The sequence below is a fragment of the Lissotriton helveticus genome, chromosome 6 (assembly GCF_964261635.1).
Source record: "Lissotriton helveticus chromosome 6, aLisHel1.1, whole genome shotgun sequence".
NCBI classification, from domain to species: Eukaryota; Metazoa; Chordata; class Amphibia; order Caudata; family Salamandridae; genus Lissotriton; species Lissotriton helveticus.
The window spans coordinates 1,286,764,728-1,286,789,625 of NC_136067.1; the positions used below are offsets into that span (position 1 = coordinate 1,286,764,728).

The 24,898-nt window shown below is 51.2% G+C and overlaps 1 protein-coding gene across 2 annotated transcripts in view; it reads right to left on the reverse strand.

Moving 5' to 3' along the window:
• The window catches only part of AHCTF1 (AT-hook containing transcription factor 1), a 1,132,528-nt gene that overhangs the window by 439,603 nt on the left and 668,027 nt on the right, over positions 1–24,898 (reverse strand). For both annotated transcript variants that reach the window (XM_078649035.1, XM_078649034.1), the window contains exon 29: positions 542–971. In XM_078649035.1, the coding sequence (XP_078505161.1) occupies positions 542–971 (430 nt within the window). The remainder of the gene's footprint in view (positions 1–541; positions 972–24,898) is intronic.

Consider the following 24,898-nt stretch of genomic DNA (forward strand, 5'->3'; position numbering starts at 1 on the left):
TGAATGCGGGGTAGTTGGAACAGCATCGCTCCGGCAGATCTTAAATTCCTGATGGGGCGATGGATGGTAAGAAGTTTACGCAAGTAACCTGGGCCCTTTCCCTGGGCAAAGCGGTGTGCAAAACAGAGTGTTTTAAACTTAAAGCGTTCCTCAATAGGAAGCCAGTGAAGTTTGGAAAGTGCCATCTTTCCTGATGCTCTGCGAGGAAGGTTGAGCACCAGGCGAGCGGCAGCATTTTGAACGCACTGCAGTTGGTGTATACATTTTTTACTTAAGCCTAGGAGCAGAGCATTACCATAGTCTAGAGAACCCAGCTGCATATTGAAACACAATCATGCAAATGTGAGAATCCGTACTAGTGAATAAAAAACGGTGCACTTTAAGAAGCTAGGTGATCTGTTTGACACAAACTGGGCATTTAAACTACTTTGATTATATGCTTTGCTAAAGCAGAGACTCGGACGTCCACCACAATGTTAATGTTCTCCAGAAAGGAAAAAAAGCAACTTCAGAGAATTAATTTATAATTTGATAAACTTACTGTGAAGCTGTCCATTGTTAATTTGTTGATAGTCCAGGTGTTCATTTGTGGGCATCACATCTTGTCCATGTGATTTCTGAAACATAGCAGTCCTCTCTAATGCAGAACACTGTGGATTACTGGCTACGACAACACCACCTCTTTCAAACTCTTCAGGGGACTCTGCATCATGAAATTCCAGGGTGCTCTGGCCTGACCTTGCTGAAACATTGCTGACCTCTTTGGAAGCATCCATTTGTGATGAGCTATTTTCTGGAGCACTCAAAGAGGATTCATCCAGGTCTAGGTCAAAACCCACAGGAGGACATGATTCAAACGAAGACACCTTTTCAGTTCCATTTGTCCAAGCAGCTGAGGTTTCATCTGAACATCTCAGTAGAGGAGAATCGAAGAGTAGCAGTTTAGCTTTACAATCACTTGGAGTCTTTAACTGAGAAGCACAATGAAGGCAGACAATTATAACATGGAACATATTTAGATTATTTCAAGAAGAGTACAGTATGCATCACCAAGCACTCTTAAAGACTAGTCTCAAATGTTTACTGAAAATGATATCAAGATATTAACAAGGGGAACAAACTGACCAAATACACATTTTCAAGTATTATATAAAAAAGCTTCACCCCCACAAGACAATACTTTTATGAAGCTGAAAGACTTGCCCTTGTATCAAAAATCCTTATAAACAGGACATGACAAGGATTCATTGCCAATCAGACACAGTGCAGGGTTGTGACATTTTTTAAATATATATTTGCCAAACGGACATAATGCTTCAGAAATCTACTTGTCCTGTAAAAACAATCCACTTGTCCCCTTTGGTGCCAAATTAAAGAAGTCTTCTCATTATATGAGGACTCCAAAAGTATCCTCTCTTATTATCCTCATAATCTATCAGGGTTTAAATTCTAGTAAGGCTCTGATTTACCCATATATCCGCAAATCTTTGGTTGTGATGCCCGATGAGACTTTGAACACCCGCAGATTTGCATGCTGAAGGGTATTTACCAACTTCTCTCGAAACTATTCCCACATAAAAAGGTTGGAAGTTTACTAAAGACAAGGGCAGGAGATAACTTTTTCCAGGTAAATGTAAAAATGTGACTTTGCAATAGCTCAGCAGATTATGCATGGCCAAATAAACCCTACCATAACATACATATTTGTAAACCACATGTTCACCCTATGGTTTTTTGGTACTGAAAGATGTTTATTGTTTCCCAAGTCAATGGCATGCATTTTATGGACCAAATGTTGATGAAAATGAAAGATGAAAAGTTAAGTCGACCTCCCAGAATGGAAACCTGTTGTATGAGGCTGGCTCAGTAAATAGTGTCCACCTATGCAGAGCACTGTGTACGGAGTCCAACCAACCCTTGGTGATAGAGTTTAGGTCCCTGAAACCCAAAGCTCTCAAGGGTTAGCTGTGGAGAGCAACTAAGGCTTATTATCCCGGAGGGTGTACAGCAGTTGCATGTATCATTATGTCGGTCAGTCAACTTTTCACACAGGAAAGAACAACACCATCTTCAGCGACAGGCAGTCGGTTCCAGAAGTTGTGTCGGAGTGAATCTAAGGACCCACCTTCAGGGGATTCCTTAAGTGACCCTAAACAACAGGAAGGACCTCTTCTCTGTTGACCCACCGATCAGAGGGGGTCGGGACGCTACTCAGCTGTCCTAGCCAGTCAGATGCTCCCAGGGGCCAAGATTCAACATGGCAAAATCAAGGGGCCACCTGAAGGAGTTCTGGGCACCTCCCTAGGGAGGAGCTGGACAGGGGGTGTCACTCCCCTGCCCTTTGTGTAGTAGTTTAGTGCCAGAGTTGGAACAAAGGGCTCCGGAACTAGGCAAAACTGGATTATGCATGGAGGGCACCAAATGTGCTCTGCAAAGCAGTCTGGTGGCGCTTCGAAGTGCCCTCATCCTACCTAATTCTAAAAGAGAGATGGTTCCATTGCCTGAAATCCTTTGCTCAGCTTCCCATGCCCGAGTTGAGGTCATTACAGCAGCAGCACAGGCAGGCAATCAGACCCTGGAATGCCACACAGGTAGGTGTGGGGGGTCCTCTAAAGAGCCCCCAATACATGGTATCATGCAACTAACATTGGAATCGGTGTAGTTGCATGATTCCAACATGTTTGATACCAAACATGATCCAAGTACAAGGTAGTCATTATGTAGTAAGATATCTCAAATTGCAAGTGTCCACTTCATACCTTATTATGGCTTTCCCGCATTTACAAAACCCGGAAAATGGAGTCTAGGGTTTGTAGGGGCTCCTATGCTCATGCAAGGGTACACACACACTAAGAACCAACCACACTGCCCGTGGACTGAAGGGCCTGCCTTAAGGGTGACATATGTTTTAAGTGTAGTGACTGGGTTATAAGGGAAACCTGATCTCTGAAGTGAAGGGTACATGCACCCCGTCACACAGACTGCAATGGAAGCTTTGCAGACCCAGTTTGCATGAACTGGCTTGGCATGGGTAGCACAATACATGTTGCAGGCCATAGGAGACCCATGTTGTACCAATGCCCTGTGTACCTCAGTACTACGTACCTCAATACCCTATACTAGGGACTTCTAATGGTATTCCAGTATGCCAATTGTGGGGTGTACAAAGTACTAACCAGTACATTTTGAGAATTTAAGATTGCACTGTCACTGGGGTCCTGGTTAGCAGGATCCCAGTGAATACTGTCAAAACACACTGACACCAGGCAAAAGTTAGGGGTATCTATACCAGAAAAATCCTAATTCCCTACAACTGTGACAATATATATTTTCTCATTCAAAATTGGAATTCATCAACTTTTGAGAGTTACTGAAAGTCTTAAATCTGCACAAATACAAGAACACATCTGTAGGTGTTTTTTTGCATCTTTCTTTTAGAATTGGCCCTGACAATTTCATCTTGCACATTTTGGTTATACACAGATGCGTCGTCCATTTCTTGATAAAAAAATATTGGCATGCATCACACACATTTATTAAAACATGCCTCTGAAACTTCGGCAACAGTTTAGGAAAACGCTTTTTCAAGTGGCTATTTTTGTATTTTTTAAATTTCTATTTTGAAGCAATAAATCACCAAACTTGTGTAGGAAAGTGGGTTTCTGTTGCAGTAACACCCCCACTTTTTGGCAGACTACTGATGCACTTTTCCTTTGTGTGCCCTGGGTCCCTGCCAATCAGGTTCCCAGGGCCTGTGTTCTTTCCCCAAAACGAACCCAATTTGCATCTCTGGCCACAGGTCAGCCCGTGGTAAATGGTACCACAGGTACCCAGGGCACTGTGACCAGGGAAGACCTCTAAGGGCTGTAGCACGTATTGTGCCACAGAGAGAGTGAGAGAGAGAGTGTGAGAGAGAGAGTGTGAGAGAGTGAGAGAGAGAGTGTGAGAGAGAGAGAGAGTGTGAGAGAGAGAGAGAGAGTGTGAGAGAGAGAATGAGAGAGAGAGAGTGAGAGTGTGAGAGAGAGAGAGAGACAGACAGACAGACAGAGACACACACACACACACACACCCTCTTTTCAGGCTGCGTGTTTTGGTGCAGAACAAAGTAAAGAGTCGACCTGGCACACTCTGTGCCATGCCTACAACCCACTGCCCTGGCATAGATCAGTCACCCCTCTAGCTGAGTGCTATATGCCAGTGGTGAGGGTACAGGTGCATGAGCCCTGTACCCCTACAGTGTCTAAGTCCATTCTTAGGCATTGTAAGTGCAGTGCTGCCATTAAGAGTATGTAGTGCAGGGAGCTTGTCATTACGAACTCCACAGCACCATAATGGCTGCACTGAAAAATGGGAAGTTTGGTATCAAACTTCTCAGCACATGAAACCCACACTGATGCCAGTGTGGCTTTTAATGAGATGCCCCCTGAAAAAAGACCAGCCTCTGGTGGGTTCCCAGACTGGTACACACCAGCCTGCCACCATGAGACATGTTTCTGGACCCCTAGGGTGGGAGCCTACGCTCCTTGAGCCCAGAAACAAAGCCTTTCCTGGGCGGAGGTTTTCACATTGTCCCCAGGCCAGGAAGAGCCATCTGTGGCAGGGGAGCTTCAAAGGCCTGGCAGCCTTTGTAATGCGACCCACAGCCTCTCCTGCTATCAGGAGCAGGCCCCCTTCCTGTCTTCCCTCCCTTTCGGCAGGAAGACAGGTGGGGAAAACTAGGCAGCCTAGAAGGTGTGCCCACCTCTGCCAACTCCACCCCTCAGGGGGGGGCGTGGCTACGCAGGCGAACGAAATGGCCGCCTGACTGTAGAGCTCCGCCGGGCGAGAGAGGAACGGGGCCGTTCGCAAGAGATCCGGCGCTGCGCTGGGGTCGTAATATGCCTGCAACTGACCCCTAACGCCACCTGATGCAGCCTGCCTAGTCTGGAGGACGGGGGACAGCGAGAACGGGCGGAACAGCTGAGGGGTGCTGAGGCCGGCTGTGCCTCGCGGGCCGTTACTTTGCAGCGCCGGAGCGCCTGGTGAGTCCGCTTGTTTGCCTCCTCGTTGACCCCTTCGGCCTTGGGGTCGCTATTGTGCCCTCCCGGGTCCGCTGCTCGGCCCCGGTGGTGCCCGTTGGTAGGGGTGCGGCCCCTCGGTGCGCGACCGGCACTTGCGGCCTGGTCCGGCCTTGGGAGCCGGGGCCTCGATTTTCGGGGGCTGCCTGGGAAGTGCGGCGGCGAGCGGAGGGTGCGGACGGCGGGCTCCGGGGTTGGGGGGGATTGGCGGGGGGTGTGTCCGGCGGGCTCCTAGGTGCTCTATGGACGGCAACACATCGCTGCATCCGGTGGGGGCCTGTCTCCTTTGCCCCCACCGTTAACGTGCACCCCAGACCCGCGTCTGTCCCCCTGCAGACCCAGGACTACATTCTCCTGATCTCCTGCTGCTGCGATTGGCCAGACATATCGGACGCCTGTGCACTTTACAATGCTGGCGCTGGCTGCATGACCTGCGAGCCTCTGCCCATCTGTGCTGCTGATACCTCGAGGCCCTGACTACCTGGTCCCCACACTGCGCCACCATTTGCTGCCTGCCTCGGCGAGGCCCTGGACCTGTCAGCTGCTGCTGTGTGATCGCCGCGTCCATTTGCTGACCCTACGTATTGCGCAGGGCCTCTGACGTTTGGCTCCAGCCAGTTTGATATCCCGATGACCTGTGTGCTTCTACCTTGGCGACTCTGAGGCTCCTGCGGTTCGTCTCAGCCCTGGTGCGGGGCAACATCGAGTACCCCTGATCCTCTGGTCCCGACCTGACCGCCTTGCTGTCGGGGTGCCCTGTCGCTGTGCTCGACTCTTTGGCTATCGCAGTTGTCGTGGGGTCCTGTGACACTGGTGATTTGCCCGCCATTACTTCCACCATGGTGAAAAAGGATGTTTCCCAGAAGAGACTTACCTTCAGCTCGGCGCCCCTCCGTACGTCTGCGGGTTCGCCAGCAGCTGAGGCGGACACCGGGGGCCAGGCGGCGGCGAAAGACACCGCTGGTATGGTCGCTGAAATGATGGGTGAGATGCGGGCTGGATTCAAGGCCCTGGACTCCCGCTTTGATACCCTCGAAAAGAAAATGGCGGACATGGGCGCGACGATTCAGCTGCACGATAGGCGTCTGGACCTGGCGGAATCCAGAGTTTCCGACATCGAGGATGGAGCTGCGTCGACGTTGAAAAGGTTGGAACGTGTGGAGAAGATCCTTAAAGACGTCGCAATCAAGAACGAGGATTTAGAAGCGCGCAGTAGGCGCAATAATATCCGAATAATTGGTGTGGCGGAGACGACAGCTACCGGACGCTTTGACACTTTTGTGGAACACCTCCTAATCGAACTTTTTGGCCGAGACACGTTTACATCTGGCTTCGTGGTGGAACGCGCGCACAGATCACTGGGGCCCCGGCCTAACCCGGGCCTGCCGCCCCGACCCATTATAGCCAGGCTCATGAACTTCAGGGACAGAGACGCGGCACTGAAAGCTGCCAGGGAGGCGGGTGAAGTTCGGTGGCAGGGGGACGTGCTCTCTTTCTACCCAGACTTCACAGTCATGGTCCAAGATGCGCGCCGTAAGTACACTGGTGTCAAGGCTGCTTTGCGTAAACTGGGGCTCCGCTATGGGATGCTGTATCCTGCCAGGCTCCGAGTGGACGTGGATGGCCGGTTTCGCATTTTTGATTCCCCTGCGGAGGCACAGGAATTTTGTCGATCCTACAAAAACAGAGGGTCGCCTCGTGCATCGGATGATGCACGACGGTCTCCGCCACACACTGACTCGCAGGCTAGTGCTGACCTGTTTACTGAAACCGGACAGGGTTGACTTATCTCCACCCCATCTTTTTCATTGCAGGCTATTTACCTCAGTATTCTGCATCTGTCAATGCTGTTACCTCTTTTTTGCAGTGCTTTCCATAATTGCTGAGAATTGAACGTTGCCCCGATTGTGGTTCTCGCATGGCGGAGCGTTGCCTACCCCCATGGCGCGAGCCGTACTGTACTTTTCTCTAACGTTGTCTTTATTTTACAGGTACATTGTTGGACAACTGTTATTGTATGTTGCTCTAGGTTATCTCCGTAAGGGTGGGAGAAGCCTCCTGGGACTTGAGGAGTGGCTGGGTGGTGGGTGGTTGGGATGGGTTGGTTTATGCTTTGGTTCTGTTGTTTGTGCACACGCACTGTTTTGCTATTTTGATGATGCCTGTTTTGCGGGAGAGTGGCGGCGGCTCTGCACGCACATGTTTTATTGTGATTACATAGAGTCTGAATGGCTAAGATAGGTCAGCAGTCTGGTCCTTCCAGACTTACCTTCATGTCTTGGAATGTCCGGGGTTTGAACGACACGAGGAAAAGACGGCAAGTTCTAAACTACGCAGCGCGACACGGGGTGGATGTATTGTTTCTGCAGGAGACGCACCTGGTGGGAGCTGACTCGTCCTCCTTTGCAAAAGGCTGGGGCACACACAGATTTTTTTCTAGCTATAGCAGATATGCGAGGGGGGTGGCGATCTTGATACACAGACGCGTCCCATTTGTGCTCTCAGATACTGTATTTGATGTAGATGGCAGGTATGTTGTGGTTATAGGGGTACTTCTGGGCTTCAAGGTCACCTTTGTTGGACTATATGGCCCCAATTCTGACTCCCCTACCTTCTTCCAGGGTCTCCAGGATGTTCTGCTGCGATTAGACACTGATATGATGATAATGGGGGGGGACTTTAACCTGCTGATGTGCCCTGCCAGGGATAGCACCTCCTCTTCCCCAGATTGTAAGCCCCGTTCACGCGCTGTGCTGGCGGATATGTGCGCGCACTACCCACTGATTGACATTGAGGCCCGTTTGCACTCCAACACACCCACCTACACCCACCACTCGGGATATCACAACACTAGTACCCGAATAGACTATTGGCTCCTTTCCCCAGGGATGGCCGGTTGGGTGAGAGACCATTCGACACTCCCACGCACGCTGTCTGATCACTCTCCCGTAGTGCTGACCCTACTGATCCCCAGGTTGGGAGGGTATGAGAGGCAATGGCGCTTTCCTGGCAAGGCGTTATCTGATCCGGTTTTCAAGGAGGACGTTCGTACTGCCATAGAGGAATATTTTGAGTTAAACGAGGGCTCGGTGGACACTTGGGCTACATTGTGGGAGGGGTTCAAGGCCACTATTAGAGGGGTTTGCATCAACAAACATGTAGGGGCTTTGCGCGAGATCCGTGCTTCCCTGACCCGTATTGAGACGGACATTGCCGCACTGGACATGGACACGCTCACTGACACAGACGGTAGAGTGGAGGCGAAGAGGCTCGAACTGCTGCAAGAGTTCAGGGACACTGCAGACAGGGAACTAACATATCTCTGCACACAACACTCAGCTAGGCAATATGGCGAAGGTGACAGGCCTGGCAAGCTCCTGGCCCACTTGCTCCGTCCCCCCCGCCAGGCTTCATACATCTCTGACCTGGTAGATGATTTAGGTGTTCGTCATCAGACCACCCCTGACATTTGCGATGCCTTCCTATCCTACTACAAGGAATTGTACACCTCAGGCCTGACGGCTGACTGTCGCGACCCGGGCCCCTATATTAACGAAATCTCTATGGTGTTCCTAGAGAAACATATGCAGGAATTTTTGGCGATGCCTATCGAGCCGGACTGCGTTGTGGAAGCCATTGATGCATTAAAGGGCTCCTCGGCGCCGGGTCTGGATGGCTTTTCGGCCGACTTTTATAAGGCATACAAGGAGGAACTGGTTCCTCGCCTCATCGAGGTGTATGCGGAGGCGCTCGAGACGGGGATTCTGCCGCCCACGCTGCGGGAGGCAGTTATCATCTTACTTCCTAAACCGGGTCGGGACCCCACTAGGTGTGGATCCTACAGGCCCCTTTCCCTACTTAATCTTGACTATAAGATTTTGGCGAAAGTCCTAGCCACTCGACTGTCTTTACTTATGGAATCTATCATTTCACCAGCCCAGTCTGGATTCGTCCCTCATAGATCCACCTCCTTCAATCTGCGGACACTGTTCTCTATACTTCACAGGATTGAGCCAGATACTCCGGCGGCTGCGGTGTTTTTGGACGCCGAGAAGGCATTTGACTCCTTAGAATGGTCGTTTTTTCTGTCCGTCATGCACCGAATGGGCATGCCGTCCCTGTTTGTCTCCACGGTCGAGCTGCTTTATACTGCCCCCAGAGCACGGCTACGCCTTAACGGCACGCTCTCTGATAGCTTCCCTCTTTCCCGGGGAACCCGACAGGGATGCCCCCTGTCCCCACTATTGTATATTCTGGCCATGGACCCCTTGGTACGACACTTTCAGGAGCGCCACTTGCATCGCGGGCTCCAGTTCCGGACGGGTCCGTTACTTATCTCCCTCTACGCAGATGACACCATCCTGTATGTCAGGTCTCCGGAGACCAACCTGTCGCCCTTGCTGCTTGAGGTGGAGCGCTTTGGGAAATATTCTGGCCTTCGCATTAATTGGCACAAGTCTGACATCTTCCCGCTCACCCCCTCCACTGCTCGCTGGGACTGCCCGTTCCCGCTTGAGTGGAATACTGATTCGGTGAAATATCTGGGTATCCACATTCATCTAGACACGGTATCCATGATACGTCTCAATTACGGACAGGCGTTGGACTTTCTGGAGGATAATATTACGCGATGGATTCGCCTCCCTCTCTCGATGGCCGGCCGTATCGCCATAATCAAAATGATTATACTTCCCCGTTTTTTGTATTTATTTAATAACATACCGATCCCGCTCACTCAAATCTTTTTCGCCCAACTACGCTCTCTGTTGTTGCGATTAGTGTGGGGGGATAAGAACCCTCGAGTTTCTTGGCGCATTCTCACGCTGCCTTATGAACGGGGTGGCTTTGGAGTGCCAGACTTTTATATTTATTACCTAGTCGCGCAGTGCGCCTATGCGCATCCTTGGTTCCATCCGGACGCTCGGATCCCATATTTGAGACCTGAAGCGGACTTGGTCCTACCACTTACCCTTAACTCGATATTGCCCAAAGGCTTGCCCCGGGACCCACTTGACATACAAACTGTGTCCACTACATCGTGGGCCTGGATGCAGTTGCGTAGGCTGCTTCGGTTGGACGTGCTGTACTCCCCGGCTCTTCCATTGCCTAACCCGCACTGGCTCCCCATCACCGCGGAAGCGGTGGTCCGCAGAACGTTGTCCAAATACCAACTCGCCACGATAGGGGATCTGTTCCCGGACGGTCATGTTTTTTCGGTGTCCGAGGATCCGCGATTTACGGACCGGACGTTTATGGATTCCTTTGTCCTGACTAGGGTGAGGTCCATGCTTAGAGCGCAGTTTCCCTCGTTCCCACTGCCGCCGGACGACATGGCAGCATTGACTTTCCTACTACAGTCACAAACAGGAGCCCACATGGTCTCCAGGTTGTATGGAATCTGTGTGGCGGCCCTTCCTGCTTCGGATGCGAAAGTTCGTGCGGCGTGGGAACTTGATCTGGGCGGCCCTATCACGGACGCCCAATGGGATGCCTGTTGCCGCTCCACTAAAGAAGTGTCTGTCAACAGTAGACATAAGCTAATACATTTTAAATTTTTGAGGCGCCTATACTTCACCCCGGCGCTGGCCCACAAAATCGACCCGGCCAGGCCTCATCACTGCCCTAAATGCAAGGCTCCACATGCCGATTTTGCACATCTCACATGGACCTGTCCAAAACTGCACACCTACTGGCTGCGGGTACACCACATCCTGGGCGACATTTTAGAATGCGAATTGCAACACAGGCCGGAAATTGCACTGCTTGGCTATGTCGCTGAGTTCCCCCGGACCACGCGCAGGCTTGCTGCAATCGGTTTCTTGCTGGCGAAAAGGGAAATTGCTTTACTTTGGGGGTCCAGGCGAATCCCTGATTCTAAGACTTGGAGGCGCAGCCTTGCCCAATGCAACACCAATAGTGTGGAATATTCCACGCAGATCCCGACAGCTTCACGCCCGATCGACATCTGGGGCCCATATCGGCAGTATATTGGCAAGATTACACGGGCTACACACTCCCAAGCTGCTAGCTCTATTGTCCCAGAAGGGGTGGGTTAGGTGGTCTTGGTCAAACTGGCATGCGCTGCCTATTGCGTTCTACAAGGCTTAGCATATACACACTATTGGGATGGGGTGTGCGTGTGCTGCTGATTTTAGATAGTGTGCTGGTTGGGACCGAGTAGTTTCCCTCATCCGTTTCCTTGCACACTTTGCCTCGGCTGGAGTGGTTGCCTCACCCTGGTCTTTTCGTTTGTCGTTTTACCTGGCCTTGTCTGCCTATGCCAATGCTACTGCCGTCATGCTTGTAAATGGATGTGTTGCTTGCCGCTCTCTCTATCACGCAGGCTCATTCGTTTTCGTTCTGTTTGAAAATGATTATATCTCTTTGTGTCATCTTTCCACGTGTGCAATATTCCTTTAGAATTGGAAAAGTGAAAATAAGACTCTAGAATGTGTTCCAATGCTTGTAATGTCATTGGTCTAGTCCTCCATTTACTTCCTTTGTATAATGACCATTACTGTTTTCTTTGTACACAGTTTAATGTGTAATTGTATGCTTGCACGGACCAATCTGATGCTAATAAAGAGATTAAAAAAAAAAAAAAAAAAAACTCCACCCCTCAGGTGGGGGAGGCAAGGTGAAGCCCACTCTCCAGTGCTCGCCATCTTGCAGATGGCAGGCACTCCCCAATCAGGACTAGGGATTGTGCTCACTCCCCCACTTGGGGTGAGCACACCAAGGGTGTAGTCACCCTAAGGTAAGTAGCCCATTGGCTACTGACCTCAAGACCCCTAAAACGCCCCCTAAGTACAGTATTTAGGGGGGCAGCCCTGAACCAAGAAGGCAGATCCAGAAACGACAAGAATATTAGATAAGAAGAAGGACCGAAGAGCCGTGCAGAGCTAACAAGAGGACGACGCCCACTGACTTGGCCCCATCCATACAGGCCTGTCTCCCCTCAAACCTGCTCTTGCGAAATCCCAGTGTGTCCTGCAGCCAGCAACCTCAAGAAACCCGGAGGACCTGCCTGCCTTCACTTCTAAAGACTGCATTTTCTGTGAACACCGGATTTATTCAAATTGCAGCTTCTGGTGCCAGCCAGAGACCGCAAATCCAGCCCACTCTGAACCCGCCGAACCCGGCCCGAGCGGAAAAACACCACAAAAAGGTCCCTTCGGCGTTCCTGATCCGAGATCCGGCAACTCCAGACCTGCCTCAAGCATCCAGCCGACGCCTGCAGCCTTAAACAAGAAGGCCCCCCCCTAAGCGTGACCAGGAGCTGGTAAGAAGATCCGACCCTAAAAGGCACCCCTGCACCGGACGCCCCACGACTTTGTGTGCCCAAACAGACGGTGCCTAGCCAACCCTTAACTTCTCAACTTACCTCTCCAAGTGGTGGTTGCACCCAGAGGTCCTTCATCTCCCTGCCTGCAGTGCTGTTGCAAACCGGAGGTTCTCCATAGAGAACAACAGGGCGCCCGAGGTCGATACAGCACTCTGCACCCGGCCGCCCCTGTGCCGCTGAGGGTGCACCTTTTGTGCTACTTTGTTTCCCCATTTGCCCTGACCCTAACCCTAGGAGCTTTGCTCCCACAACCCAGTGGCCTGCTTGCCAGCAGCCACCATGCGGAGGCCCCCTATCCCCCATTGGATAAAATTGGGCCTCAACACTCTGCACCCGGCCGCCCTAGTACAGCTGAGGGTTCAACAACAATGAATCAGTGACCCTGGGGGTCCCCTGAGTCTAACCCCAGAACCTTAACTCCCACAGTCGTTTACTTACCTGTGAACCGTTGCACAAGTTACTACTTGTGTAACAATATATCTGTAAGAGACATTAGTCAGTGATAGATTCCTTAACTTAGAATATCCCCAGGCGTCAGACTGGATCTGGAAAGTTTTTCGTCAGCAGTACCCCTGCACGTCGGTAGGTGGCGTCGTGCGGCTACGCGTCCGTCGCTGGCATCATAAGCGCCGAGATGATGTCACGGAGAATACTTAGGCGCCACCCATGCGCGCTGATATCCATTCTGTACACGACATACCGCGCCAGGAACACAGAGCCATGCAAGAAACTGACCACTGGTGCCATGAAACTAGGGCCCTGAAGGGGATGACCTCAAACCTAGAAATCAGTTCGCAGAACGGGGAGGATGGGTGGGGCGGTAAGGAATCTATCACTAACAAACAAGTTACTTATCTTCGGTAACACTTTTTCTGGTGGATACAGTATCTGCCTGTGGATTCCTCACCTTATAAATATCCCCTGCGCCAGCATTCCGCGGAAATATTTCCTAGCTCTCCGCGCCGACGAGGTCGTCATAGCATCACGGCTGCGCACGCGGCTCCGCATGACGTCACCGGAGCCATAAGACCACGTCGGCGTGAGGATGTCTGTTCCACCCATTTTTTCCGTGCCACCGAAGCAAAACGGGTGGACCGACCATAGACACAATGTATACATAGTACACAGAATTCACATAAATACAATCAGTGTATAAAGAAATAGGAAAGCTTACATTTCATACAAGCCAACAATAAACAAAAAGAGGCAATAAAGTCTTGAGTACACAAAAATACATCAATTAACCAATACCTCATCTTTTAAGGTATAAAAAGGTGGACAACGGGTAGGAGGGTGGGTCAGTGAGGAATCCAAAGGCAGATACTGTATCTACCAGAAAAAGCATTACCGAAGGCAAGTAACTTGTTCTTCTGATGGATACATCTGCCTGTGGATTCCTCACCTTATGAATAGAATCCCACAGCAGTCTAACCCGCGGAGGAGTGTGTCCACCCTTTTAACCCAAAAAGTCTTGTAAAACAGAGCGCGCAAAATGGACGTCCCTCCTCACCTCAGAATCCAAGCAGTAATGCTTCGCGAAAGTGTGGAGGGAGGCCCAAGTTGCGGCTTTACAGATGGTCAACACAGGAACACCCCTGGACAAGGCAGAAGTAGACTACTTAGCCCTTATGGAATGAGATCTAATGCCTACAGGAGGCTCCTTAACAGCCAGAGAGTAGCATATCATGATGCACAAGATGATCCACCTGGATATAGTGCGCTTGTGCACTGCCTTCCCCTTCATACGACCAGCATATCCAACAAAGAGCTGATCATCTTGACGAAAGTCCTTTGTTCTATCCGAATAGAAGCTAATCGCCCTCTTTGGATCCAAACAATGAAGCATCTCCTCCTCCTTGGATGGGTGAGGGGGTGGATAAAAAGTAGGGAGGTTAATGGATTTTCCTATATGGAATGGAGTTACCACCTTAGGCAGAAAAGCAGCCTTGGTTCTGAGTACCAACCTTTCAGCATGTATGGTCAGAAAAGAAGGCTTTGAACTCAAAGCCTGGAGCTCACTCACCCTCCTAGCCGAAGTGATAGCCACTAGAAAGACCATTTTAAAAGTCAGTAGTCTCAAAGGACAACTATGCATAGGTTCGAACGTAGAACCCATTAAAAACGTTAACACCAGATTCAAATCCCACTGGGGCATAATAAAAGGAGTGGACGGAAACATGTTAGTAAGCCACTTAATAAACCATAAGACTATAGGAGACTTAAAAAGAGAAGGCTGATCGGGAAAACAAAGAAATGCCGACAAAGCTCCTTTTAACAGTGGCCACAGCACAACCCTGCTGAGCCAAATGAAGTGAAAAACAAAGAATATCAGAAAAATGCGCCCTCAGAGTATCAATAGATTTCTCTCCACACCATCTAACAAATTTTGACCACCTGTAAGAGTAGATAGACTTGGTGGAGTGTCCCTTGGCCGGTAAAAGAACGTCCATCACGTCGGGCGGAAGAGAAAAAGAATTCAGGTTACCCGTTTAATCTCCAGGCATGAAAGTGCAGGCTCTGGAGGTGGGGGTGTAGAACCTGCCCCTCCATATGAGAGAGGAGGTCTGCCCTGAGAGGGAGAGGAAGCGGAGGGTGCGACGAGAGGTGAAGAAGATCTGTATACCACACCCTTCTTGAACAATCCGGGGTGATCAATATAACTTGGGCCCGGTCTTGGCGAATCTTCCTCAGAACCCGAGGAATCAAGGGTATGGGACGAAACGCATAAAGGAGTTGCGAGCGCCAACGCTCCCGGCCTCAGAAGCTGGAGACTGCAGAATGACGTATAGGGCGCGTTCGAGAGTGGCAAACAGGTCCACCCGAGGAGTCCCCCAGGTCTGGAAGATGTGTCAAACTACCTCCGGATGAAGCCTCCACTCGTGGTCGGCGGCGAACTGCCGACAGACTGTCGGCACGCACGTTCAGCACCCCAGCCAGATGGTTTGCTACCAAGCAAATCTGATGACCAGAGCCGCAACGCCTTTCTGCAGAGATGGTACGACCCTACTCCTCCCTGCTTGTTGATGTACCACATCGCGGCAGTGTTGTCTGTCAGGACTTGAACCGACTGACCGCGAAGGGAAGGGAGAAAGGCCTTGAGCGCCAAACGTATCGCCTGCAATTCCAGAAGGTTGATGTGAAACAACCTTTCCTCTAGAGACCAAAGACCCTTGATCTCCAGATCCCCCAGATGAGCACCCCACCCTAGGGCAGAGGCATCCGTTATCACTGTGGCCACCGATGGAGGAAGATGGAAGGGCTTTCCTTGAGACAGATTTCCCTCCATGCTCGACCAAGACAGATCCGCTGCAGCTTCTCTGGAGATCCTCACAGACTCCCTGAGATTTCCTGAATGTCGAGAATCCTTTGTGGAGGAGGGAAAGCTAGACACACAGTGGTATCCAGTACTGCTCCTATGAACAGGTTGCGCTGTGAGGGCACCAGGTGAGACTTGGGTACATTGATCGAAAAACCCAATTTGTACATCAGCTGGGTTGTAACCTGCAGATGATGACGCGCCATCTCAAGCAACTCTGCTTTCAACAGCCAATCGTCCAGGTAGGGGAAAACAGGGATCCACGACCTCCTGAGATGGTCAGCCACCACTGCCATCACCTTCGTAAAGACTCAAGGTGTGATAGTAATACCAAACGGAAGGACCGCAAACTGGTAATGTTGTGACCCAACCGTAAAGCACAAGGTACTACTTGTGTAACGATATATCTGTAAGAGACATTAGTTAGTGATAGATTCCTTACCGTAGAATATCCCCAGGCGTCAGACTGGATCCGGAAAGTTTTGCTCAGCAGTACCCCTGTGTGTCAGTAGGTGACGTCCTGCGGCTCCGCGTCTGTCGCTGGCATCGTATGCGCCGAGATGACGTCACAGAGACTACTTAGGCGCCACCCCTGCGTGCTGGCGTCTGTTCTGTACACGACTTTCCGCACCAGAAACGCAGAGCCATGCAAGATACTGACCACTGGTGCATTGAAAACTAGGGCCCTGAAAGAGATGACCTTAACCCTAGTAATTAGTTCGCAGAACGGGGAGTATGGGTGGGGCAGTAAGGAATCTATCACTATCTAATGTCTCTTACAGATAGATCGTTACACAAGTAGTAGTAGTTTACTGGACCAAAGTGCACATCCTGTGATTCTGGGCAAATCACTTAGTCTCCCCGTGCCTGAATGTGTAATGTAAATACGGTGCTCATGTAAAGCGCTCCAATACCTTCGGGTCGAGTTCGCGATATATAAAATATGCACACAAAAAAAGGTACAGTGTGTATAGAGTCCACAATCCCCAGAGTTATAACAGAGGTTAAAGCCAGGTGTGACATTACTCTCTAAAATGGTAGCTTGGTCGAGCAGTACGGCAGTACCAGAGGACAGTGTGAAGCATTTGTTGTACACACTCAGTAAGCAAAAGGTTTCACACACTCAAGGACTGAACTCCAGGCCAATTATTTTTATATCAAAGATATGGTTGTTTTATTTCTAGAACCAACAGGTATCAAAATATACTTTTCTCAATATGAGAGGTCTCAGATGAGTACTTTGCAGAAAGGCAATACACTTTGTAAACACAATAGGTACAGGGGTGCAGTAGGCAACACAATTCTAAACACAATTTAGCCTTGAGCTCAATGGGTTTTTCTATATAAATACAGCTGATTACTTTGTAGATTACTCAGATAGTTCAAGGACTGGATCCTAGATTCTGTCCTGGGATCTAAGCTGAAAACAGGTTAGTAAAAACTTTTTAGTTACTGCAGTGATTTTTAAGGAATATAAAGCGATTTTAAAAGTTCACACTTAGAAACTTTTCAATGAAAATCTGGCAATGTTATGAAATGGGAGAAAATTCAGGTTGCCATTAAAGTACGATCTTGTTACTTTTGTAATCCAGTACTGGGCTCCTAGGTCCAGCACTAGGGTCTCAACTTAAAACAGGTAAGTAATTATGTTACAGTATTTGGTATGATTTTTAAAGAATATTTCAAGTTTTCAAAAGTAGACACTGAAGAAATTTCACAGAAAAGCACACAATGGATTCCTATTGAGAAAATTCAAGTTACTAGTAAACCCGGCTAGGATTACTTTTGCGGTACAGTACTGCGCTACAAGATGCAGTACTGGCTTCTCTCCTGATCACAGGTGAGCACTTCGGAATTCAGTTGATTTTATGGGAATATTTTAAGTTTTCAAAACTTCACACTTAGAAGATTTTTCGAGTCAAACCAGTCAATGTTAGCCAATGACAGGTAAGTGAGTTACCGGTTTCCAGGTGAGTACTCGACTGGTGAAGTTAGGGTTCTGGGCACAGACTCAGGGGTACCCCAGGGTCAGGTAGGTACAGTAGGTTCACCCTCAGCGGCACAGGGGCAGCCGGGTGCAGAGGTGGTTAGGCCCAATGTTATCCAATGAGGGGCAGGGGGCCTCTGGTTGGTGGCTGCTGGCTAGCAGTCCACGTGGCTGTGGGATCTGGGCTCCTGGTCACTTGCTCAGGGCTAATGGGGAAGTAGGTTAGGACACCGGGTGCACGGCCAGAGGCACTCGGGTGGGTTGGTGCTTTTGAGCCCTCGGGAGCTCAATGTTATTCAATGGGAAAGGTAACAAGCATTTGCAATGCAATAGGTCTCGCATTAGGAAAGTGAGTTATTAGTCCTGTACATGACAAATTTGTTATTTATGTGTTATTTTTGAAAATTGTGAAATTAATAGCTTTGTCATTTACAATGGTAATACTTTTTTTTTTGAAAATGTGACACCTATTGCATTTTTAATTCAACATGTTTTGTATTTACGTGACTTAGAAGTATTGATTTTACAAATAATGATTTAAAAAAAATAATAATACTTAAATAAAAGTTTTTGTAATGTATAATGGCAATAGCTTAAAATTTTGTAAATAACTTTTGTGAAGATTATGTTCAGTGTATTTTATCGCGACTAAAATATAACAGAAGTGAAATATCAACTTTTGTGACATTTGTAATAGAGCTTGAAACATTGAGAGAACATATTTGAACCAGTTGTTGTTGAATGTTTGCACAGATTGATACTGTGGTGGCGCTGAGTGATGTGGTTGCGACAAGTGATGCTGTGGCGTTCAGTGATGCTGTGGTAGCGCATAGTGATGTTGTGGTGCCCCTGAGTGATGCTGTTGTTGTGCGATGGAGTGAGGGCGATAGATAGATGGAGTGAGGGTTATAGATGGATAGAGTGAGGGTTATAGATGGATAGAGTGAGGGTTATAGATGGATAGAGTGAGGGTTATAGATGGATAGAGTGAGGGTTATAGATGGATAGAGTGAGGGTTATAGATGGATAGAGTGAGGGTTATAGATGGATAGAGTGAGGGTTATAGATGGATAGAGTGAGGGTTATAGATGGATAGAGTGAGGGTTATAGATGGATAGAGTGAGGGTTATAGTGGATAGAGTGAGGGTTATAGATGGATAGAGTGAGGGTTATAGATGGATAGAGTGAGGGTTATAGATGGATAGAGTGAGGGTGATAGATGGATAGAGTGAGGGTGATAGATGGATAGAGTGAGGGTGATAGATGGATAGAGTGAGGGTGATAGATGGATAGAGTGAGGGCGATAGATAGAGTGAGGGCGATAGATAGAGTGAGGGCGATAGATAGAGTGAGGGCGATAGATAGAGTGAGGGCGATAGATAGAGTGAGGGCGATAGATAGAGTGAGGGCGATAGATAGAGTGAGGGCGATAGATAGAGTGAGGGCGATAGATAGAGTGAGGGCGATAGATAGAGTGAGGGCGATAGATAGAGTGAGGGCGATAGATAGAGTGAGGGCGATAGATAGAGTGAGGGCGATAGATAGAGTGAGGGCGATAGATAGAGTGAGGGCGATAGATAGAGTGAGGGCGATAGATAGAGTGAGGGCGATAGATAGAGTGAGGGCGATAGATAGAGTGAGGGCGATAGATAGAGTGAGGGCGATAGATAGAGTGAGGGCGATAGAGTGAGGGCGATCGATAGAGTGAGGGCGATAGATAGATGTGTGTGGTTGTGTGTGGTTGTATAAGTGCTGTTGTATGTGTGTGCGTGCATGGTTGTATGTATGTGAGTGTGCGGTTACAGAAGGATGTATGTGGAAGAGAGCAGCAGATCAGCATATTATAAGAGAACAGGGAGTTAAAGAAGGATGCGTGTTGAAGTGATCAGCAGTTTAGCACAGGAGAAGAGAACAGGGAGTTAGAGAAGTTGGCGGTGGAAGGGAACAGCAGATCAGCACGGTAGAAGAAAACAGGGTTTTGGAGAAGGGGGCGGGGTGAAAGGGGGCGGGGTGAAAGAGCAGCAGATCAGGATGGGAGAACAGAACAGGGAGTTAGAGAAGTAGGCGGATGGAAGATAGCTTAAAGGTTATCACAGGAGAAGAGAACAGAGTTAAAGAAGGATGCGGATGGAAGAGAGCAGCAGAACAGCACAGGAGAAAATAACAGAGTTAAAGAAGGAGGTGGGGTGTTTGAGAGCAGCAGATCAGCTCAGGTGAAGAGAACATGGAGTTAAAGAAGGAGGCAGGTTTTTAGAGAACAGCAAATCTGAAAGAGACACGTTAGTGATAGATTCCTTACCTTAGAATATCCCCAGGCGTCAGACTGGATCCGGAAATTTTTGCATAGCAGTACCCTTGCGCGTCGGTAGGCGTCGTCTGCGGCTCCGCGTCCGTCGTCGTGGGCGCCGTGATGACGTCGTCGGAGTACTTAGACGCCGCCTCCGCATGCTGACGTCAGTTCTTTTTTCCGCGCCAGCAGCGCAGATCCGGAAAAAGTGGTACCTTAGTCATTTTTTTACTAAACTTTTTTGATCCCTTTTTGATCCTTTTTCGAGTCTTCGACTCCGAACGGTGCCGATAGGGATGCCAGGTTTTAAACCCTGTTGGGACTGCGACCGACTGATGTCGGTCACCGACCCTCACCGTCGGTGTCTCTACTGTCTCGGCGTCGACCACGGCGACAAGACCTGTTCAGACTGCCGGGCTCTAACTTCGAAAGCAAGGCGGGAGCGGTCCCGCAAGCGACTCGAACTCCGGCAGTCGGCCCCGCGCCGTGAGAGGTCCTGGTCCGGACGGAGGTCGAGGGACCGGTCGCGGGAGCGGAGACATCATAGCTCCGGGAATTGACATCACTCCTCAGGGTCGAAGTAGTCAGGTAAGCACAAGAAGTCGAAGAGACGTCATCGCTCTTCCGACCCCCCCCCCCCCCCCCCCCCGACGCTCGCGCGACACGGCCGGGGGTTCAGGTGACACCGCCCACGCGGCTCCGTCGGAGTCACGGGCGTTGCGTCCGGCCCCATACCCTCCGGTCCCTGGGCCACGCGCGACACCGGAGGAGATCGAGTGGTTCCTCATAGCCATGAGGTCACTCACTCCCCATCTGGGAGCCCTAGCGACTCGGGGGCTTCGGCCCCAATGTCGTCAGGTGCTTCGGCCCCAGTGCCGCAGGCGCCTTCGGGCCCGGCGCCGCAGGCCCCACTGGATCCGGTTCTGGATCCAGGTCGTCGCCGGTCGACCTAACGACCTCCCCGGCGCCGGTCCCTCAGGTGTCACCTCCGGCGCCGTCTTCGGGCGGCGCCGTCCCCGATGCCTCCCTCGCTTGTCCCCGATGCCTTCCTCGCTTCGGAGCGGCGCCGCTGGGTGCCGCTTTTGACGCCGTTTGGAGAATTTTATTTCAATGAACCGGCCCAATCCTTTGACACCCCTGAATATCAGGAGATGGGTGATGAGGAGCATTGGGAGGGGTCTGAGGACCCTCTGACACAGGAGTGTCAGTCCCAGGAGGACTGGACAGGTGGACTTCGGGATGCCAGTGGTCTGGATACCTCGCCGGACACTGGCTTTGTCTCACCTCCTACCGTGGCTACGGAGGAGGGGGCGGCCTTCAGTGTGGTGCTGACGCGGGGAGCTAAGGCCTTGGGCCTTGAGCTCCCCGTCGCGGCCGTGAGGACTAACCTCCTCACTGAGGTCCTTAAACCGCAGTCAAGCTCGGCTGAGCCTCTGCTGCCGTTTAATGAGGCCTTGACTGACATTCTTTTGGGCACGTGGTCCAGGCCCGCTACAGGTTCGTTGGAGGTACGGGCTAAACTCAGCGAAGCCATTGTGGAAGGCCGAGATGCGGCACGTTATTCTATCCTGTGTGGACTGGATACCACCGACTCACTGGGCAGAGCGATGGCAACGACGGTGGCGATTCGTCGCCACGCCTGGTTGAGGTCCGCCAACTTCTCGGCTGATGTCCAGAACACACTCGTGGACATGCAGTTTGATGGCCGTCGCCTTTTTGGCGACAAGACAGACCATGCGCTTGAGCGCTTTAAGGACTCCAGGGCTACAGCCAAGTCCTTGGGCCTCTCGGCCCCGCGCCAGCAGATGGGTGCCTTTCGCTACTTTCGTGGCCAAGGAAGGGGCGTCCCCACACGTGCTGCCAGCCACGCACCGCAGGGTAATACCCAACGCGGTGGCGGCCGTGGAAACCGCTGTGGCGGCGGTCGGGGACAACGGCGAGGACAGTCCGCACCTTCCCCCGCAGCATCCGCCTCAAAACCCTCCTCGTCCCTGCTTTCAGGCCCATGTGACACCAGTGGGGGGCAGGGTTCGGCATCACCTCCTCCACTGGCGCACTGTCACATCGGACAGGTGGGTGCTGCAAATCGTCCGAAGGGGCTACTCCCTCCCCTTCGAGGCGACCCCCCCCAGCCATGCCACCGCAGAACCACCGTGTATCGGGGGATCATTTGCGACTTCTGCAGGAGGAAGTTACGGCCCTCTTGGCCAACAGGGCCATCAAGCGCGTTCCTGGGCCAGAAGTAGGGTGTGGTTGTTACTCTCACTACTTTCTGGTACCCAAGAAGGGCAAAGGGGGCCTACGCCCTATCTTGGACCTACGGAACGTCAACGGTTTCCTCCGGAAGGAGAAGTTCAAAATGCTGACACTGGCTCAGGTCTTGGCTGCCCTGGACCCAGGAGACTGGATGGTAGCGTTGGACTTGCAGGACGCTTATTTCCACATCCCTGTCCTGCCGGCCCACCGGCGCTACCTGCGGTTCACGGTTGGCCACGAGCACTTTCAGTTTACCGTGCTCCCCTTCGGCCTTACCAGCACCCCACGGGTGTTCACAAAGGTGATGGCGGTGGTCGCAGCTCATCTTCGCAGGTTAGGGGTTTCAGTCTTCCCCTACCTCGACGACTGGTTGTTGAAGGCGGGCTCGCCCCAAACAGTCGTCAGCCACCTCCAGACTACGGCAGATCTCCTGCACCAGCTGGGGTTCTCCATCAATGTGCCAAAGTCACACATGTGCCCCTCTCAGAAGCTCCTCTTCATCGGAGCGATTCTCGACTCGGCCCAGTTTTGGGGTTATCCACCCGAACAGCGGGTCCGGGATATTCAGGCTCTGATTCCTCTCTTTCAGCCCTTATCCCGGGTCTTGGTCAGGTTGACGCTTCTGGGGCCGATGGCCTCCTGCATCCTTCTGGTGCATCACGTCCGTGGCGGATGCGGGCTCTGCAGTGGGACCTGAAGTTTTAGTGGGCCCAGCATCAGGGCAACCTATCCGACCATGTCCTGATCTCGGAGGGCACTGCGAGAAAGCTGCAGTGGTGGCTCACGGACCGCGACTGGGTCAGCGGCAGATCCCTCTCCCTTCCCCAACCGGAGCACGTAGTTGTGACGGACGCGTCCCTCCGGGGCTGGGGAGGCCACATGGGAGAGGCGGAGATCAGAGGCCTCTGGTCTCCAGCGGAGTCCCGGCTCCATATCAACCTTTTGGAGCTGCGGGCGATTCGTCTAGCACTGAAGGCTCCCCTCTGTCCGGGGGAGTGTAGTGCAGATGTTCACGGACAACACCACCACCATGTGGTACTACAACAAACAGGGCGGGGTGGGGTCGTGGACCCTTTGCCAGGAGGCTCTGCGCCTCTGGCAGTGGCTGGAACATCAAGGCGTGACCCTGGTGGTTCAACACCTGGCAGGTTCTCTGAATGCCAGGGCGGACGAGCTCAGCCGTCGGTGCATGATGGATCACGAATGGCGTCTTAACTCGGACGTGGCGCAAGGCCTTTTTCAGCAGTGGGGAGAGCCTTGGTTAGATCTATTCGCCACAGAAGAGAACGCGCAATGTCATCAGTTCTGCGCGTTGGAATTTCCAAGGCGGCACTCGCTCGGAGATGCTTTTCGTCGTGAGTGGAGTTGCGGTCTGTTGTACGCCTTTCCGCCTATACCACTTCTGCCCAGAGTGCTGAAGAAGATCAAGCGCGACCGGGCCCAAGTCATCCTTGTGGCTGCGGACTGGGCACGAAGGTACTGGTATCCAGAGCTACTCAGTATGTCAGTCGATCCCCGGTTCGTCTGCCTCTTCAGGAGGACCTTCTGTCGCAGCAGCAGGGGACGGTCCTCCACCCGAACCTGTCCAGTCTCCACCTCCATGCTTGGAGATTGAGCGGCGACAGTTGAGGCCATTTGACTTGCCTCCTGAAGTCTGTAATGTCATTCTGGCAGCCAGGCGTCCCTCCACAAAATCGGTATACGCCTGCAGGTGGAATACATTTGTGTCATGGTGCACAGCAAAGGCTGTGGATCCACTTTCTGCCCCTCTTTCTGAGGTTCTTCTATTCCTTCTTTCTCTTGCCCAGCAGGGCTCTGCTCTGGGCACTATCAAGGGCTACCTTTCTGCCCTCTCAGCCTTTCTAAGGCTGCCTGATCAACCTTCTTTGTTCAAGTCCCCTATTGTAACTAGTTTTCTGAAGGGTATCACAAACATGTTCCCTCCTGTTCCGTTTGTGATGCCTCAGTGGGACTTGAACCTTGTTCTTACATTTCTGATGTGCGCTCCCTTTGAGCCACTTCATAACTGCCCTCCACACTCTCTTTGTTGGTTACGTGGGCGCTAAGAAGGGAAAGGCGGTGCACAAGCGGACCATCTCTCGGTGGATCATCTTGTGTATCCAGGCATGTTACTCCTTGGCTAAAAAGGAGCCCCCTGTTGGTTTGAGGGCTCATTCCACTCGGGCCACGGCGACTACAACTGCCCTGGGCCGGGGAGTGCCCTTGCAGGACATTTGCTAGGCAGCTACGTGGGCCTCGCTGCACACGTTTGCAAGACACTATTGCCTGAACAGTCAAGTCCGGAGGGATGGCTTCTTTGGCCGTTCCGTCCTCCAGGACTTTCTGGTGTGATTATTGGTTCGCAGACCCACCACCGGGGTTGGTATTGCTGGGGTATCTATTCTAAGGTAAGGAATCTATCACTAACGTGTCTCTTTCAGATGCACAAGTTACTACTTGTGTAACGATATATCTGTAAGAGACATTAGTTAGTGATAGATTCCTTACCGACCCACCCATCCTCCCCGTTCTGCGAACCGATATCTAGGGTTAAGGTCATCCCCTTCAGGGCCCTAGTTTCAATGGCACCAGTGTTGGTTTTTAACATGGCTCTGCGCTTCTGGCGCGGAAAAGCTGTATCTAAGAACTG